The sequence below is a fragment of the Lepisma saccharinum genome, chromosome 13, assembly GCF_977018435.1.
Source record: "Lepisma saccharinum chromosome 13, izLepSacc3.1, whole genome shotgun sequence".
NCBI classification, from domain to species: Eukaryota; Metazoa; Arthropoda; class Insecta; order Zygentoma; family Lepismatidae; genus Lepisma; species Lepisma saccharinum.
In genome coordinates this window covers 34,967,580-34,988,228 of record NC_139241.1, presented here as the reverse complement: position 1 = coordinate 34,988,228, position 20,649 = coordinate 34,967,580, and the positions used below count along the sequence as shown (strand labels likewise).

The following is a 20,649-nucleotide window of genomic DNA, read 5'->3' as shown; positions in this document are numbered from 1 at the left end:
TGTGGACAAAGGTTTAAGCGCCTTCGATTCGCTGCTAATAAAAAAAAATGAAAAAGAAGTGAAAAAGAGTAAGTAATAGATTTGTGTAAGAGTTCGTTGAAAAATACAGTAGATTGTAATTTCATGGGATATGAGCTATACCATGTTGTATGCTATCAATATTGGAACTATAATATTAAAGGAGAGAGTGGGAACATTTGCCTATATTTATTATATGCTTTGTTAACATATTTAGTGCATTGCAGCTTTCAAAGAAGCAGTTCGCGTTACACCTGAGCGTAAATAAAAATTGCTATGGCCAAAAAGCCAAAAGTTCAAGCAAGTTCTATGCAGTTCATTTGTTCTTTAAATCATTGATCTTGTTCTATCTTAGTTCTTTCTCTTTTTATGTCTTTGTACTTTTTTCTTCATTTGAGCGTATATGTACCAGCAAATGGGGAAAAGAAAGAAAAAGAAAAAAAAATATTTGCTAGTGAGAACCATAAACACACTAAGTACTTATTAGTCAAATCAGCTAAGTGATATGTTCTGACTATTACTATGCGTTTAATCGCATATTATAAAATAACATTAAAATATCAGTAAAAAAAATTAATTATTAGGCAAGAGATGTATTATAAATGTTCCGACGATTGAGATAGCATTCTATAATCCTAATCTTGTTAAAAATAAAAATGAGTTCGTTCTAACGCAGAAATGCAGTGCGAGCACGGGAAGTGGAAAGAGGGGGGTGGGGAGTCGATGAGCGTGAGAAAATGCTGGATCATGGGATGCTAGCATGTGCAATGTACGCAACGAGGAGCGAGGAGGCTAAAGCGAGTGATAACAGAGTGGAGAGTTAATGAATGTTAGTGGGGTTATCATGGCACTAGTCGTAGCGGGCTTTGAGTCTAGAAATGGTAATAGTGTCAGTCTTTTGTTTACTCCTGCCGTCGATGAAAGTTACTTCGTAGGAATTCTCGTTAACTTTGCGAAGAATAGTTCCTTTGTACTTATAAGAGGACGCAAAGGCTTTTGACACGCCTGGAGTTGGAGTGGCATCTAGAATCCATACATGTTGTCCTGGTGAGTACTGTATTTGCCTAGAAGTGCGGTCTGCGTACTTTTTCTGCTGTTCGTAACGCTTATGCAGGTTGTCATGTGCTGTCTTACGTATGGAAGTCAGGAGTTCAAGTCTCTGTGCGTTCGTCTGGGAAACATTGTCGGGGTTCGAAGGAAGGACTGCGTCTGCTAAGATCCTTGGGTTGTAGCCAAATAAAGTAAAATACGGGCTCTGGAGTGATCCAGAATGGATTGTAACGTTGTGGCTGAACGCTGCGCTAGCTAAATAGTCACACCACAAAGCCTTCTTCTCTAATACAAAAACTCTCATAGCTTTCTTTAAGTAACTAAATGAACTTTCAACTAATCCATTCGTGAAATGGGCACAAGTATCTACATATTTTAGTTGTACGCCTGTAATATTAGCTAACTCTCGTAAGAGTAAACTTGAATTGGGTGTTGAACGATCTAAATAGATCGTTTCCGGGATGCCATGGACTAAAAAGACTTTCTCAACTAGGGCTGTTGCTATGTTTTGTGCGTCATGATTAGCCAAAGGAGCTGTTATTACGTACCTTGTACAACTATCAACTACCGATAGGAAATATTTGTATTTGTGCATTTTTGAAGAGACTAAAGGACCACATACGTCAATATGAATTCGTTGGAAAGGAATTTGGGCTGGTTGAAATGTTTGCAGGGTATGTGCTTTAGAACTTTGTGGTTTCTTTGAAATCTGACAAGGGATGCAATGTCTAACCTTATCGTACACAAATTTCTTCATATTAGGGAAAAAGTAACGCATAAGCATTAAGTTATATGTCTTCTGTGCACCTTGGTGACTTCCGTTCATTTTGTGTGCATGAATAAGATCGAAAACTTGATTTCTTAATGCATGGGGAATACAAAGTCTATCCCAATTACCAGTTTTGATTTTATTAGTCCTGTATAAGACTCCATTTTTGAGTACATAAGAATACGAAAGCTTTTCTAGTTTTGGATTACTAGGTTTGTCTTTGTTTTCTAATAAGTCAACAATGTCTATGAAATAGGGGTCTTTACGTTGTTCTGAACTAATATCAAAATCTGCTGCTTGTGCATGAAATACTTGATGAAAGAATAAGTCATCATCATCATCTTTCTTGTCATGATTAGTCTTTTCTATAGGTTTGTCTTTGGGAATTACAGGTGACTGAGTGTTTACTGTATCATTGGGAAGGACTACTGCATGCTGGGTCATAAGGGAAGCAGATGGGGTAAAAAGTACAGGCTTAGGGGTGTTAGGTGTCGTAGTGGTAATGTTCAAATTGATATAAGTCTTGGATCGTGGACTTAACTGAACTGTGTTTGAAAGGGTAGCTTTTCCCTCATACACATTTACATTTTCAATTTGGGTAAATATGTCATGGGACAGTTGGTGAGTCTTGTACTTTGATCTTAAAATACTATAATCTGGAGTACGTCCTAAATGATAAAGAGTTATTGTATTGTCTTTTAATGACATTTCGCACCTCTGCATTCTCAAAAAGTCATTTCCTAAAAGGGGAGGGACATTAGTTGAATCTACTATTCTAAATGGGTGCGAATATTTACGCTTTCCAATTATGATTGGAAGAACTACAATTTCAGACACACTCAGTTTCGATCCGGACACACCTTGGATTGTGGATTGTACCTTGTATGTTTTTCTTTCAGAAGGAAGAAGATGGGAGTGATAAATTGAGATTTGGGAACCCACGTCAATAAGTAAATCTACCTGTTTCCCTTGTGTGCTACTATTAATAAAGTATAGGCCATTTCTCTCAATTATAGGAACTTTATCTAATCTGGTATTATCTTCGATTTCGTTCCTGCAAGTCGAAGACGATTTTAGTTTAAACCACTGTCTCGTTGTGGCTTGTAAAAGCAGTTGTCGCTCTCGTGATTATAACGACCGCAAAATTTACAGGCTGATGTATTTGCTTCGTCGCGATTACCCTGATCTCGACGTTGAAACCTCTTGTTACTATTACCTCTGAATTGGCCTCGGGAGTTCGATCGAAAGTTACCTCTGTGATTAGCTCTATTATTATTATTCCTGTAAGAAGAGGAGTTATTATTCCCCTTGTTGAAATCTCTGTTCTGTGCGTTTTGATTAGCCGTTTTCGCAAATTCCAACACATTTGAACAAAAATTAAAAAGAGAACTTGCGTTCATCTGTTCGTTCGAAAAGAGGGACATGCTCGACATTTGTGATGAGAGTTTGTTTATTTCATCACCAGAGGTAGCACTTTGAGCGTGTTCCACAGTGGCTACGGATGGTGGCGCCGCGGAGCGGGCACTATCAGAATTCGGTACATGATACATTCCTTGATACACTGTGTGGGAATTATTTACGGGAGCGGGATTGGACTGTAGACTTTGGACTTGATGAGTCGATGGTGGAAGGAAAGGAGATGGACACTGGTTGTATGACACAAACTGCTGAGTCGGGTTGAGTGGATTACTGGGGAGGGGGGAATAGACCTGTGCATGCGAACAGCTGTGAAGTGGTGACGGGGTGAATGTCTGGGGCAAGCTCGCCTGGGCGATTGCCTGATCTATTTCCAATTTCTCCTCCAACATACGTGAATTAATCAATGACTGCTGGCGTTCGAAATTCTGTAGGTGGGCAATTAATTCTTCTGTTTTGGCGAAATGCTTGTTGGTTAAACAGCCAATGTATTTGGCTCGCAGTCCCGTGATGATGTAAGAGAGAGTTTGTTCTTCAGTGGCGTTCGGGAAGTATTGCTGGACTAATGCCTTCTTAGCAATAACATAGGTATGGATGGGTTCGGTTATCATTTGCTTTCTTTGGAGTATTATCTGTACAGGATCTGCTGATAGGTATGATCCCTTAAATAGCATACTTAGCTCGTCTTTGATATGGGTGTATGTCAAGTCTACAAAATTGGGTCGTTTCTGTATGTCATGAAAATAAGTTAAAGCGGTGTCCGTCAAAAATAAAGGTAGCATCTCTTTACGCTTAGCTTCCGACCATCCTGCGGCGTGTGCTACATTTTGGAACTTGAGGAAAAATGAGTCAATGTGCTTAGGGTCATTTCCGCTAAATGGTGCCGGGTATAATGCAGTGGGGATTGGGGTGGCCATGTTAGTGGTGGAAATTTGTACAGCTACGTTACCAGAACTGTTAACAGTGTTAGAGGAAGTTGAAACGGGAGCTGGGGTACTTGCTAAGGGTTGGGGTCGGTTTCTGTCGGGTGTTGCTAGTCCAAGGACAAATTGAGGGTAATTTCTATTAGCAGACCTTAACCGTGTTAGTGGAGGGGAGGGAATTGGGGATAAAGGTCGTGAATTTATTGGATTTGCCGTGATTGCAGTTGCTAACTCTATGATTTGGTCGTGGGAGGAATCTAGGTGTTCGTGCAACGCTATCTGTGACGTATTCATAAACGAAGGTTCGTCGTGCTGACCAAAGAACAAATGAAAGTATGGGTATACAGTTATTTATGTCATTAATATATCGCTGGTCAAATAAGTATAAGCAAGTGTTCTCATTCCTGTGTGAATGATGCTTGAATACATGTTATGCAGAAGAACTAGATTTTTGTTGGGAGGGGGGGACTCGGCATAAAAGAAAAAGAGGGGTTGTTTTCCATAGGGTAATACACAAAATTGTCACTGGCTCTGACGCATCTTAAGCGTACTGCGGGAGTATGAATTGGAATTACTAAAAATTTACTTTAAAAATGCTCCCAAAGTGGGAGGGAGGGGGGAGGGAGACTAGTTTAATGTAAAACAATTCGTACAGGAGGGTAGTTAATTGCAAAAAGGGCCTGAAGCATCTCCCCCATGTTGTAATCCCATTTTACCTGGGATCTGAGGTCACAGGGAAGTTTCATTTAAACATTTAGGTAGAGCTAAATAATATCTGTTGGCTGAACCTGCTCCGTAGGAGGGTAGAGATATGGAAAGTTGGTGTAAAAGGTTATTCACACTTGTTCATACCTGGTAGATGTGTGTGATGTCTTGTCCTGATGCTTCTCGCAGACCGAATCGTGACAGTTCCAAGGTTCTATCCAGCGACCCTCAGCTCACCAAACCGAGCAATCCCTTGCGCCTTGTAGCATGCTAGGCAGCGGTAACTCCGTGTTCCATCGTCGTAGTTCAGCAGTGTAATGTGTTGTAAAGTAATTAGACTAATTATCCATGTAGCGTCGATGAGTGTCAGAATCCAAAAGAGAGCGAGCTCCGGGTAGGAGCTTGCTTTTATCATTCTAGGCGTCGAAAGGTTGTTAAACCTTTCGAACGCGGTAGATCCTGTTTAGATCCACGCGTTTGCCTTTCGAGTTCCTTGTTTTACGGAAGTTACAAGTTAGCGCATTCTTGGGATCACTCGCTGGTCGGACAAGTCCAGGAAATAAACAAGTGTGAATATTAACATGACGAGGTTTTCTCGGTTTAATAATCTCCATATCTCTACAATATAGAAAGAAAAAAACACTTTGGAGTAACAAATTTCAAGTGACAATTAGGAGAGTCAGTCACTGCTGTTCTAGATATCTCCATCCATTTCCTCTCATTCTTTTTCTTTCCTCTAATTTCTTATTTGTGTTCCTTTCAAGACCTCTCGGATGGTGTAGTGGTAATGTTTTCACCTTATAATGAAGGTATACCAGGATCGATCCCTGGTGGAGTGCTTCAGACTTTTCTATACCCCCCCCCCACCTCAAGGCCATAGGGCTGGCTGTACCACACTTTCCCTGGTAATGCAAAAGAAATTCCTGTTTATATTTGATTCACCCTTGTATGTTTAGCAAGTCATTGCATCCACATACAATCAATTGAGAATGATGATTAAATTTTTTCAGGTGTAATCGTGATTGTGATGATCGTTATTATTATTATTATTATTATTAATGATGTTATTGTTGTTGTTTTCAGTCAACCGCACCAGGATTTTCTCTAGCCTAATTTCTAGCTTAGTTATTTTTGCCTATAAGTTAACTATAATGGATAGGCAAAGTGAATAAAATAGATAAAGGAAAACTGTGTCTTGTTTAGCAATTGAACTCTGAACCTCAAATATTATGAGATGCTATCCTAATTACTAAACCTATTAAGATAGTCAAATTTATGTGGTTTGTATAAAGTATCATACACACTAAAACTTTTGTTTTTATATTTTCAGGTCGAAAAGGTCTTGTTGAAAAGTCTTCCTTGATACGTCACTCGACAAACAAGACTCGGCAGGAGGAAATTCAAAGAACACAAAATGCTGAACGCACAACTACCAATTCTGAAAACCAAGCTCTTTTAAATGATGTAAGTTCCTTTTACACATGTTTCATTAATAACAGTAGCATCTACAGTAATAGAAAGTGTGGTGGCCAAGTTGATGGGACATCTGACTACCACACACGAGATTGGAGTTTGATTTTCAATCAGATATGGAATTTTCCTGACAAGTGTCCCTGGATAAGGTAATTCCGGGGCTCATCCAGCCTCCAACAAATGCTTACCTGTTGACTAATGGCAGTGGGAACATAATGCTTCTGATCACCCTTTACAAACTGGCTCTACAGCTCTATGTGAGCTTTGGCTGCTTCTATCAACAGCTTTGATGCCTCTCTGTTCCTTACAAATCGTCCTTCTTCTGACTTGCATTGATGCAACATCAGCTTTCACATCATCTCTCCATCTCATATTTCATCGTCCCCTTCTACTTGTGAAGTATATCTTCTCATACAGAACTTTGTGTGGTAATCTATTCCTTTCCACTCTTCCCACGAAACCTGTCTAGTCTGTTCTCATGGTTAAACAAATCTTACCATGTCCTTCTGTTGTACAATTTCATCTACTTCTTTATCGGATCTCCACAATGAGGTTTCATTTATTTTAAGGGGCCATAAAACCCTAATTATTCTCCTTTCAAACCTCCATAGAGTTTCTTCACCTGCTTTACTCATTGTCCAAACTTTTCCGCTATATGCGATCACTGGTCTGAAGAGGATCTTATATACTTTAATATTAGTTTTCCTGATGATGAATTTACTTGTCAATAGTTGTATATTAGCTTTATTCTCTGCATTTATTCTGTCTTTTTTTATATCTTGCTACCTTTCTAAAAAAAAAAAATGCTTCAAAGTTTGGAATTTTTCCAAATGCTTCTCATAAGGCAAAGATATAGTCTGACTTTCAAGTGAGCTGGTGCCCTCGTGGTAACAACAGTTTCACATGCTGAAGGTTCTGTGTTCAGTTCTCATTTGATTCCTCCTATTTTTTTTTAGTTAACTAGAACAACTACTTATTACATTATATCATAGAACAACTACTTATTACATTATATCAAAATGAAGATGAAATAAAAGTTTATTTAATTTTTTGAGGGAAAATACTCCCTTTTAATGTTTTTTTTTAAAATTTAATTTATGAAAATGATTTTTCACGACGATCTTTTTTTTTAAAAATTTTCTCGTCATTTGACACACATTTACATAATAAATTATCCATGTGTTATATTTGGCAAAATATTATGTATAAAGAAAGGTATGCATTTCCTTTTCTGAGAAAATGATCAAGAATCAAAGCAAATGAATACTATTCACAATCAATACTTTTTCCTTACATTTTTTTTACATCATTCAGAGTGGTAATTATTGGAAAAGCAAAGAAAACAAAAATATGTCATACAGCAAATAAAATATGAAATTTTGCTGTAAATGCTTGCTCGAGTTAATTAAAAATAAAAGGAGTGAAGGCAATCAAATGAGAATCGAACCCATAGACTTTGGCATGTGACACTGATATGTTACCACCAGGCCACCGGCCCACTTGGCAGTCAGATAATGTCTTTGCCTCATGAGGCATGCTTGGAAAGCTTCAAAACTTTGAAGCTCTCTTTCTCAGAAATGGCTGGTTAGTGAGCACTAGTACTTTGGCATATCAATACCTATAAGGTACCCTAACATTACATGAAGTCTCATCCCAAACTCAATTTCCCAAGCTGTAGCCTTTTTTTGTGAGATCAAGGATGTGTTGGGCTTTATTTCCACACCTTGTATGTGCCTTCACACTGTGGTGCAATTAAGAGATAAAAACTTTATTTCACAGTGCATGAACCTGAGTATTAAGTAAAGTTAAATTTTGCACAGGATGACCAAATGCCACTCCAATTGTAAGTTAAAGGGAGCTTTTACATTGAAGTGATAAGTGAAATACAATATATATATCACTTTGGAATAAACCAGTTACCAGGTGTGCCGGTTAATAATTCTTAATTGATCATAAGAAAACAAGTGTATCTGGGGAGAAAGGTAACAAATGCTTTATTCAAAGTATGCGCCATCGCTAGCTATACATTGTGCCTATCTGTCAAATTGTAGATGCCCTACCAGAAAAATTGTTCACAGTTTGAGGTGATCCATTGAGCAAGCCATTGTTTGACATCTTCGTAATTGTTGAAGTGTTGCTGGGAAAGTGAGTGAGACATCGATGAAAACAAGTGGTAGTCCGAAGGGGCTACGTCTGGTGCATATGGCAGGTGGGGCAAGAATTCCCAGCCAAGTGCAGAAATGGTGTTTCTGACGCCTTTCGCTGTGTGTGATGAGGCATTGTTGTGCTGCAAAATCACTTTTCCATGTCTTGTCGTCCAATTTGGATCTTTCCCATGTCATATAGATGATCAGATATGGTTTGGCAACCAACATTTAACTTCTCTGCCAGTTGTTGTTGTGTTTGCATATCGTCTTCGTCCAACAATGCTTGCAATTCAGCATCTTGGAATTTTTTCAGCTGGCCCGGGTGATCTTTGTCTTTCAAGTCGAAATCACCACTTTTGAATCGTCAAAACTAACGCACACACACATCTTGCATTAGGACATTGTCACCGTACGTTTCCACAAGGATACGATGGCTTTCACTCACGTTTTTCTTTTGATTGAACAAGAAAAGCAGCACATGCTCCTTATTTGGTTTGAAGGTCGACATGTTTACCACACAAACCCAATATCACGATCACTCGCACTCGGTTGCACATCCATGGTGTTTTGACAGGTACTGTCCTGGCAACACACTGACGTAACAGTTGAGACTGTGCACCAACCCTTGCTTCCAGTGCCATCGAGTGATGAAATTAAGAATTATTAACCAGCACACCTAGTAATTCCAGAATTTCATGCCATGCCGGCATGATATGTTGCACAAGACCAAAGTCGATTTGTCAGTTCTTGAGTAACATGCATCCCTTTGGTGTGAAACCTCCAATAGATGCCCTACTTTGCTGGATATTCATTTCCTGTATAGCTAATGACAAATGTAATGTTGTGTAAATGCTCATGACAAAGATGGTTTTATAATCGGTGAAACTTGAGAAATAAGTGATTAAAGCCTTAAAGTTAATTTATAATAATATGATTAATAATGTATAATGTGAAAACACTTACACTATTTCTCTCTTGCAGGTGGTAAATCAGGTTCTGGAAGGTGAAGGCATTGGCTGGTTGAAACTCAACAGGCTAAAAAAGTTGATGGAAGATGAGAGTTACAGGAATTTGGTTGTCAGCAAACTAAACAAAACTTTTGAAAGAAAAATTGGTCCAGATGATCATATAGATGATGTGGTATGTGTTTCTGTGTCTCATTGTTAGAACTGAACTAATAATAATAATAATAATAATAATAATAATAATAATAATAATAATAATAATGTATTAATATTGGCCCATGTCAATAGTGTTAGTATTGGAGACTTGTCATCTATATTTTCTTTCAGTTCGAACGTACTGTTCAAGGACATCCACCCAGCTCTGCACTTCCCTCTTCCTCACTCCCACTCCTATGCATTCTCCATGCAGCACCCAATGAACAGGCAGAAGGTGTATGTTGGTTGTGTTTGGAGGGAAACAGGCGACTGCATGGGGAGACGATGCCGTGATCTTGAAGCGCAGTTTGGAAATGAAAGCAGTATAGGATATAATTACCAATATTGACCTATCCAGCATCTCCACCATGTGTCATAACACTTAATGGATTAGCCCTTGCTTATTCATGTCCCCCAAAAAGACTACATTTGAGGTACAAATCAGACCAGATTAAATGACGAACCTAAATATGTTTTCTAGATCCGTAACCGTCGTGATTGAGAATGGCAGACACAAGGGAAGATGGAACTTACCCTGTTCTGGCATGCAGTCTCGAACCCCTCTTTCTCTGTCTCAAGATTTCTCTCTCAAAGCGATCTCACCCTTTTCCGATCACTGCCGGCTTTTTTTGTTCCATGTGTATTTCACAATTGCACCATGTTCACCCCGGCAGTGACCGGACATTTACCTGCTAAACTCCTTTCTCATCATCTTTGAGTTGCAAGACTCATGCCTCCACTGACAGACAGTCCACGATATGAACATTGACACTGACATACTTTTGCAGACTTCAAATATCCTGTGAATTATGCAAATGTTCACAATATTGTGTGACGAAGGTGGATTTTTTGATTAAACGTCACACCAAATACAGCTAAAACACACATGTATAACCGTACTGTGCTAGTGTGCCCTCAAATAGGGATCGTACTACTAGGCTTCATGTGTATACCATTCGTTTTACCTGTTCAAGCGTAATTCCTTCGAATGAAGAAGCTCTCAATTCCGTGCACTATCCAGAGCTGAATCTTTATAATAGACATTAATTTGATTGAACAATTCTTGAATTGAATTCAAGTTTTTATTTACATAAATATAGAGTGGAACCTTGTTTTACGTTTCCAGTTTTCCACCAGGGGTCACTGAAAACTATAAAATTGAAGTTCTATTGTACTCGGGTGACCACTGTGGGATTAAGGGAGGAGGTCACTTCCCCTCCATTTCCATCATTCTTTCCTTGTGGGTGGAAAGGGGAAGGCTCAATTTGGCAAATCATTCTTAAAATAATAGTTAAGTGAATATTGATTCATTTGTATTTATGTATTTATAATTCCTCAAGTGCAGCAGGATACATTTTGAACTGGAGATAACAATAGAACAACTGAAAACAAACAAAATAATAATAATAGTAACAATAGCTACAAATTATAAATGCTAAGGATGGGACAGATTAATTGTACTTAATTAATCAGTACTTAAGTGGTATCAGTAGATATTTTGACTAATCCAATATACCTGTATCTGTAAATAAATATGTTGCCTTAAATGAGTGCAAAATTCTGCCATTTTTAACTACAGGGTGATTCCCTTGCTAGAGGCCCTAAACTTTTGTGTATAAAACTGCCATTTACTTCAAGTTTGTATTAAAAATTTGTATGCACATACCTTCAACAATGTAAAACAGGATCTGCTCATATCCGATGCTGAAAATGGTCCCCTTCCACATGCAAGCACTCTTGTACACATCTCTCCAAATTCTGGAATACTTATCTTAAAGTGGCGTTGGTAAAGGCTTCAACCTCTTGACATATAGCTTCTTTCAGGGCTGCGATTGTGTGGGGTTTATTTCTGTATACTTTTCCCTTAAATAAGCCCCAAAGGAAGAAGTCAGGTGGGGTTAGATCAGCAGATCTTGGTGGCCAAAGGTTTTTTGAGATAATTCGGTCCCCAAAAAACTTTTAATTTCTCCCATGCTGACAATTGAAGTGTGACATGTCGCACCGTCCTGTTGAAAATATCCATCAGTTAGTTCATCATCTGTTAACTGATTGACAAACTCAGTGAATATTCCCAGGTAGACTTCCGTGTTAACCGTTTGTTCAAAAAATATAGGGCCTATAATTCGCCTACGAGACACTCCACACCACACTCCAATTTTCTGAGAATGGAAAGGCTGTTCATGTGTTGCACGAGGATTTTCTTCTGCCCATATATGCATGTTTTGAGAGTTTATATACACACTCAGATGAAATCATGCTTCATCCATAAACCAATTGAGGTCTAAAATCCCAGGATTCTGAGCAAGAAAATTTTGAAACCATAAACAAAATCGCACACATTTTTCATGGTCTGTCGGTTGCAATTCTTGAACACATGACACACTGTAAGCGTGTAGTTTAAAAAATTTTTTTTGCCACTTTTTGACACATGGAATATGGGAGATTAGTTTCTTGGGAAAGTTTTTGCTCCTTTACAACCTGTTTTGTCTCTTCAGACATTTTCTGGCCTCCTGAATGCTGTGTGACAAGACTTCTTGTTGTCTCTAACTTTCTTACCAATTTCTGGATACAACACTTTGAAGGTCCACGTCAAACATGAAATTCAGTCTGAAATGCCCTTTGACATGCTTTAAATGAACCAGTTTGCCAGTATTTACGAACGAGGAACACACGTTCTTCGATTGTGTACATTGTAATCCCTATTCAAACCTATTGCGAGGGGTTAGATCCTGTTTTACATTGTTGAAAGTATATGCATTCAAAATTTCAAGACAAACTTTAAGTAAATGGCAGTTTTATAGACAAAACTTTGGGGCCTCTAGCGAGGGAATCACTCGATATTTTTATGAACACAAACATACAAACCATGTGGTTTTGTGAGGTAAATGTCTAAATACACTGTTTATTTTTCAATGGCAAAATCCTTGCAGTCATCTTGTTACATACAGTAATGAGAATGTTAATTTACATGAACTATCCATGAATAGATTATCTCTGGCTATCGACCAGGTGAGTTGTGTAAAATATTCCAAGCTTTCGAGAGCTAACGTCACTCACATCGTCAGAAGAATATTTTCCACAACTCACCTGGCCTATAGCCCGAGAGAATCTATTCATCATTCGTCGCCAGGAAAGCTTAAAGTCTTAATTAAACTATCCATGTTTTTCAAGGAACATTATAATTTTATGAGATCAATGGAATATTTGTATTGGTAAATTTTATATGACTACTTTATGAGTATTAGCAATAATCTCGTATTGGCTCATACCTAAAAAATACATTAATTACTAGGGCTAGGATTTTGATGACCTAAAAATTCGTAAAAAATGCCCTTAAAAAGATGCATTTATGACCTAAAAATTGCCAAAAAATGACTTTAAAAATGACCTAAAAACCGTTAAAAATTCCAAAGTAAAATTTTATTTGCACTTCAAATTACAGCAACTCTAGTATGCAACTTTTGACAAATTATGAGAGGTTACTGTTCAGTTTTGAGTTGCAGTGAGTAACGAATATTTTCTGTAAATTTTCAAAAAGAAATGAATGACGATTGTCAGCTAGCACACTTTTATACATACAAAAGCTCCTTTCAGCATCAACAGAGGTAATAGGGGCATATTTAAAACATACAATGTCACTTGGTTCTAATTCGGTTTCAGAGTCTGGCAATTAAAACGTTTTCCCACACAATACGTCATGAATAGAACATATTATTGTGTATCCTGCATTTTTTCCTAGCACTTTCTGCATCTTTTCTCTCACTTGTATTCCAACAGTACCTGGAACTGCTTCCAAATTATCCTGAACTTTGTTAAGGACATTAACTTGATCAACCAATGTAGCTCCAGATGTCTCGAGTGAAGTTATGGCAGAAGGTAGGAAGCCGAAGTTGGACTTTATATAGCATAATTTTCCCTCCATTTCGGAATCAGCCAAGAGTTCCTGTGCTTGTCTTATACACAATGCTTCACTGCTGTCGAACGAGGTTACAACTTCTTTCACAACTTTATAATTTTCACAATAGTAACCACAAGCCTCTAACCATGTACCCCATCTAGTAAGAATAGGAGCTGGTGGCAAAGGCACATCAGGTGCATGAGACCTAAAAGCTAACACTCGTGATGGGGACTTGAGAAAAATCTTCTTAATGTTTGCAATCAGTTGGTCTACATCAGGAAAGTGACTTCGCAGTTCTTCAGCAATACGGTGACACGCATGTGCAAGACATGTTACATGTACCATTTTCGAGTACAGACCTTTCAGAGAATTCCCTGCTTTAACCATGTACGGTGCCACATCTGTTACGAAAAGCAACACCTTGTCATATTGAATGCCATCGGGCCACAATAACTGCATCGCGTTATTGAAAACTTTGTTAATCATTGAATAATTAACTTTTTCTAGACATTCACAATTTATTAGAAACACTTAAGTAGACTCGGATTCCTGTATCGTACCAATCACTACATTTGCAATGTACCGTCCGAATGAGTCGGTACTTTCGTCAATTGACACCTATATTTTTTACCATGAATTTTCTGCCGAATTTGATCCATTGTTTGGTTGTAGCATTTCTTGACATAATTTTTCCTTAGCGTGGAAGAATCTGGTATCGATTTCCCAGTATGTTTTTCCAAAAATGCTCGAAGTTTAGGATTATTTAGTTTACTTACAGGAATGTCAGCAGAAATAAAAGCGTCTCACAGTTCTTCAGAAATAACAGAGGATTTGGAGGAACACTCACCCATTAACAATTGCACCGTCCTCTTCTGATCTTGAATTTGCTTCAGAGCTGCCTTGTGTTTCTCGCGGTTGACATGTTGCTCCACCGTGAATTTCTTTTCCGCAGCAACTCTTACACCACAAAGCTGACAGAATAATACTGATCCGTCCGTACTGAACGTATTTTCACCATACTGGGACACAAACTGTTTTAATTTGTACTGTGTACTTTGCTTGGTTTTTGGCATCTTGTCCAATGCTTCGAAAACCTGCTCTACTGAACACTGCACCAAAGTAAATTCTCGCAATAAACAGGAACTTTGACAATGGCCAGATCACACGTTCCATCCATTCACTTTCAAGGAACACAACAATTGGTCTGAGCAGATTAGAAGATAAGATTAGGCAGGGCAAGGACTTTCTTCTCCTGGGTCAAAATTGCAAGCTGTTTTGAACTTCTAACAATTGAATTTCATTGTAAAGAAATCGTTATATTCGTGTTGTTTATTTTCTTCTGAGACGGATGGAAGGTAGCTTCAGTTTCATATATTTTAAATTGTCTAGGGAAGATATGAAAAAATAGGATATTGATTCATCTTAATCCTTTCATGTTAATGCTGCCCATGCACTCGCAGCGTACAAGTGCTCTGGAAAACTAAGAAAATAAAAAATGACCAAAATATGACTTAAAATGCCAAAAAATGACTTATGCAACCCATAATGGCAAAAAATGCAAAAAAATGCCCCAACAAATAGTGCTTAAAAGTTTCAGCACGATATGAAACATATAAATATTAAAATATTTGGGTTTCTTATTCACCAGAAAAAAAGATGCAATTTCATCAAAATCCTAGCCCTATTAATTACACATAATTCTATCAGAGTTTGAAATAATTACTTCAAATTTAATCACTAAAACTGGCGGATACTTTTCTGGAGCTGGAGCTTGAAGGTTTTGTGGATTCCTAATATCCTTGGAAACGTGCAAATTCATAACTCAGCAAAAATATTAAGTAGTTATTATTTGAGATTCTGATTATCTTGTAAATAAATCTATGAATGTCAAAGAAAATGCAGAGAGGTTAATGCAACACATATTATGCAGTTTTGGTGGTGGAGTTGTTAGTATAAACACTATGGAGGTTGAAGAAAAAAAATTGTCATCGAAAAAATTATAAATATGAGAAAATGTATGTAAATTGTAACATATTATATATATCTGTAGAAAAATGATGTTTTGTAGATTCAGAAAGATGTGGTAAATAATAAAATACTTAGCAACATATTTTCTATGGTTTTCTGAAAAAAGAAAAAAGTTGTTGGGAGAAAAACAAGTTACTTTCAAACCCATCTGCAAAAGGATAAATTGTCAAGAGTAATTGGTCGATAAATTGGTGATAAAAAGGGACTGAAAAACATGTAAAAGGTGAAAATACAATAATGATTTAATTTTGTTTCTTTTGCAGTGTGTAAGTCGAAATGTGTGGAAAGGGATGTCAAAAGTTCTTCATGCTGTGATATTTGGACTAGAACAAACCTATGCAAACTTTGGTCTTGGTGGAATGGCATCGGCTTTCCAGGTGCTGGAGATTGCTCACACTCACTACTGGACCAGAGACCTTTCGGATGCCCAAGGCCTGGATATCAGCGGAGGGAGCACGGCTGTCCTCTCTCAGGTTAGTAGAGTAGTTGTGCTGCTTTAACATATTCCACCAGATATTCATTAGTTTTGTTAGGAATGTTCATGAAGTCAATTTCCAACATGTGAATATCAGCCAAAATTGGTATATTAGAGTCTATAAATATCCAATATTTAAACCAATTGTAAAAATCAATTACGTACATTCAACATAAATGGCATATTAATATTTGTGATTCTACAAAATATATTGTTATTGTTTCTATTTTTTGAGAAACCTATGCTTTTTCTGTCTTTGTGTCAAATAACCCAACCAAGTAATGTTTATAATTTCAGTCTTCAAGTCCTTTTGGCAGTAGAGAAAATCTGAAGTCTCCACAAAGTCCACGTGGATCTCCTTTGCCACCCCACCTCGATTTTTCTCAGGATAGTTCAAGAAAGTCTTCACAGTCAGGAATATCAGGTATCCCTTTATCATTTTGTATTCACATAGAGTGGCACATACTTGAATGTTCAACTCTATAAAATGTGCCACTCTTTGTGAACAGGGGTGTACTTTCTATATGTGGGACAAGTTAATGAGTAGTCTCTGGGTATGGCCAATATAGGCACATAGATGTACTACTGAAATTGACAATAATTATATGAATCTAATATTTCCAAAAAAATAGTCTATAACTGAGTAGATAATTCTGCTATTTTGTTATTGTTTTTATGAACATAAAGTTATATCTTGATTTGATAGAATAAATATTAGCATTAGCATACAGTGTTAACCAAGTATTATCCATTGTCTATTGGTTGGTTGATTTGGTATTTTAAGCCCACTTTATGCACAGTAAGGCTAATCGGGACTGTACCTACAGTTTAAAGTGGGATCCGAACCACTATGAGCCTCCACTGGGTATCGAACCTGGGACCCCTTGGTTGCAAGCCGACGGCGCTACCACTGTGCGAGCATTGTCTATTGTTTCTACTTTTAACTATTCTAACACTATGTTTCGAGCGAGTGCCTCTTCTCTCTCCTTCAATAGTAACCCATGAGGGTCAAGGTCCACCTACTGACTGCTGACGTCACTCCCACATGCTTCAGCAGAGGTGCGCAATCATCCAACCAGTTTCTTATGTGTGAACACGGGCATGCATTTTACTCATACCTTAACTTGAAACAAACAAACCACTAATTACTAATATTCAATAATAAATTTACTGTCCAACAGTTCAAACAAAAATATAATGATATTGCACACCTAACACAGTTATGTAGTGACTTGTGGTCAGCATGACGAACCCTCAGTCATTCTTGTAGATTTGTCATGACTGTTTACACCACCCATTCATAGATCCTCAATTTTATCACGATGGTGACTATACACCGGTCAAAATCTCAATCCCGAGAGACTCGAACTAACCTGCACCCCGAAGCCTAAGCCCAACGTTTGATGCCTTGGACCACATGACCACGGTAGGGGACTCTTTCACCTTCAGATGTACCAATTTTTCCTTTGCCAAGGGGGCCAATGGAATGGACCTATGATTTACTAAAAATCTGGTGTGCTAACCAATTAAAATTTGTTCATCTCAAGATGTGAGAAGAAGTTATTTCTCGAAATATGGTGTTTGAATAGGTATAAGTGGCAAAGCTACTATACAGGGTGGTCCAAAAGTGTGGAAGGACCTGAATAAAAGTTGAATGGCATTATATTTCTAAAAACTAACATTGCAGGTTTGTAATAGGGGTGGGGGAAAATGTTATAGGGAATACGACGATGACATCCGCCATCTTGAAATCTGCCATCTTGAATGCAAGTTTAAAAGTTCAAATGGAAACCATGTCGTGTAATACCTCATTTCAATAGGAAATTTTCTCACGAGTTCAACGGTGTGCATAATTTTGCTGTAGCACCAACAGGGACAAAGTTATTAACGTTTTTTTGTGTCTGTCACTCCAAACAAGGCTCGTAATGAACCCATAACCACTCACAGTTAAATGACATGTTCAATGTGATGACCATCGTGATCCACAGTTAAAGCCAGTCTTGATACCCATTCATGCAAAACCCTGTGTAAAGTGTCTGCAGTAATGTTGGAACATGCGTCAATGATGGTAGAAATCCAGCGAAATGAGGTCTTGGGAATGTGGTGGCCACTCCACAGCACCTCGTCATCCAATCCAAGTGTTGGGAAACTGCACATCCAGGTACTGACGAACACAATTTCCATAATGAGGAGGGGCGCCATCATGTTGGTAAAACACAGGGAATGACCCATCGTCAGACAACAGAGCTGGCAAGATGTCCTCTTCTAACATGCGACAATACTCGACCGCTGTTAATGTCCCGTTGACGAAGAAAGGGCCCACAACATGGGTCCCCCACACACCACACCACACCATCACCTTTCCGCGAATACCTGCAGATGCATCACACCAATGCGGGTTATTGTCCGACCAATATCGGACGTTCTGCTTGTTCACCTCACCCGACAGGTAATAGTTTGCCTCATCAGTAAATAGCACTTCGAAGGCGAATCGAGGGTTACGCCATATTTGCTCCATGGCCCATTCTGCAAATTACACACGGCGATCAGGATCGACTTCTGATAGGTGATGCTGCAGTTGCAGCTTGTACGGGTACCACTTATTCAGGCCTAAAATCTGTATAATGGACGTGCGGCTAACACCACTTTCCTGGGCTACACGACGAGTACTTCGTTGGGGACTCTTGCAGAATGCACACAACATAGCTGTGGACGTATCTTCATCCGTCGCCATGCGTGGCCGGCCTGATTTTGTTTTATCAGCCACAGTCCCAGTTTCACGAAATTTTGCAAGCACTTTACTGACAGTACCATAATGAATGGGGACCCTATCTGGGTGACGGTGGTTAAAATCGTCTGCAATCACCCTCGTGCTTCATTTGCCTGAGATCAACATGATGTCAATGCGTTCTGCCTGCGTGAGACCCATGCTGTGTTACGTCACCTGCAACGATAAAGCAAGCATATAAACATTAATAACTTCATCCCTGTTGGCTCTACAGGAAAATTATGCACACCGTTGAACTCGTGAGAAAATTTCCTATTGAAATGAGGTATTACACGACATGGTTTCCATTTGAACTTTTAAATTTGCATTCAAGATGGCGGCCGTCATCGTCATATTCCTTCTAACATTTTCCTCCACCCCTATTACAAACCTGCAATGTTAGTTTTTGGAAATATAATGCCATTCAATTTTTATTCAGGTGTTTCCACACTTTTGGACCACCCTGTACAATGGATAAGGTTAGATTAATATTGCATGCTGATAAGTGGAACACCAGCAATTTTAATGTGGATCAATAGACAAATCATTAGGAACTTGACTGGTATTGGCAAAAATTTCTTAACCAGTCCTTGCCTAATGTTCATAAATATTTTATTTTCTTAGATAACTATCCTATACCACCATCTGTGAAATTGGTCCATGACCCTCTGCAAAGTCAGGGAAGTGAAGAGGGTGAACAGAGTGCAGCAGAGATGTTGAGGGATATTCTGAATCAGAAGCGACAGATGCTTTTGTCCAAGCTCACTTCATTGGATTCAGAGGTTAGGACGTGTCTTTTATACTGGTCTTCCTGTTAAAAATATTTTGTATATTTCTGTATCTGAAAAAATTGATTTTATGTTTGTGTGATTATATGTCAACATTAAGCACAGGGTGTCCAACTCAAAACTCCAATATTTTAGACTCTATGCCAATCTTGTAATAGTTATATTTTATGTCTTGACCATAGGTATTTCATCTTTTCTAGTTTCATGTCATCCTTTTTCCTAAACTAATTTTCTCAATATCAGTCATCTTTCTCCATTATGTTATATGACTGATTATATCAGAAATGTATATCCATTAAGTCTATGTTTATTTTCTTATATTTGTATTATATTAGTTTTAACAAGCAATAGCTTGTTGTAAAATCAGCAATTGAAATTGAAACATGCCCACTTCAGTAAAGGCAATTTATTATTATTTTCTTTATTGCAATATCCAAGTTTTGTTGTGTTCTCAAGAAGTAAGGATGATATTAAAATTTGGAAGTGACTTGAACACAATCAATACTGTTTCCAAATCTTTTCATTAATCTACAATGTAAACTGCATTATTATTGTTGTTGTTATTATTATCATCATCACCATCATCATCACATTAACAGTGTACATGTCCTGATTTCACTCAATAGTCCCAACATTTAACAATGATCTATACCCACAAAGCTGTTCAAAATCTTTTCTGTGTGTATGCGCATGTGCATATTGTGAGTATTATGTGGTGTGTGTGTATGTCATTGCATATCATAGCATAGAAGAAACTGCAATTTTATTTTTATTCCTTTATAGTTTCACATTAATTAATCACATGTGCACTTGCATTGTTACTCATCTCATTGTTTCCTTTTGTTGCTTTATGATATCTTTTTTTTAACATTATTATATTTATTTACAAATATAAAATGATATGTATGGCTATTAAATAGCACATTTGAATTTCTGAAATTAAATCGTATCAAGAACTTGATGTGTGAAAATGTCACTTCCATATTAGTTTCAACCACATAGATAACATCCACTGATTCAGAAATTAAATAA

At 37.8% G+C, this 20,649-nt stretch overlaps 1 protein-coding gene across 15 annotated transcripts in view; it reads left to right on the top strand.

Annotated features, from left to right (window-relative positions):
• Rab3-GEF (Rab3 GDP-GTP exchange factor) overlaps positions 1 to 20,649 on the top strand; it is a 335,149-nt gene that overhangs the window by 265,937 nt on the left and 48,563 nt on the right. For all 15 annotated transcript variants that reach the window (XM_083134034.1, XM_083134032.1, XM_083134044.1 and 12 more), the window contains 5 exons: positions 6,212 to 6,345; positions 9,483 to 9,641; positions 15,851 to 16,060; positions 16,360 to 16,486; positions 19,454 to 19,611. In XM_083134034.1, coding sequence (XP_082990160.1) covers positions 6,212 to 6,345; positions 9,483 to 9,641; positions 15,851 to 16,060; positions 16,360 to 16,486; positions 19,454 to 19,611 — 788 coding nt within the window. The remainder of the gene's footprint in view (positions 1 to 6,211; positions 6,346 to 9,482; positions 9,642 to 15,850; positions 16,061 to 16,359; positions 16,487 to 19,453; positions 19,612 to 20,649) is intronic.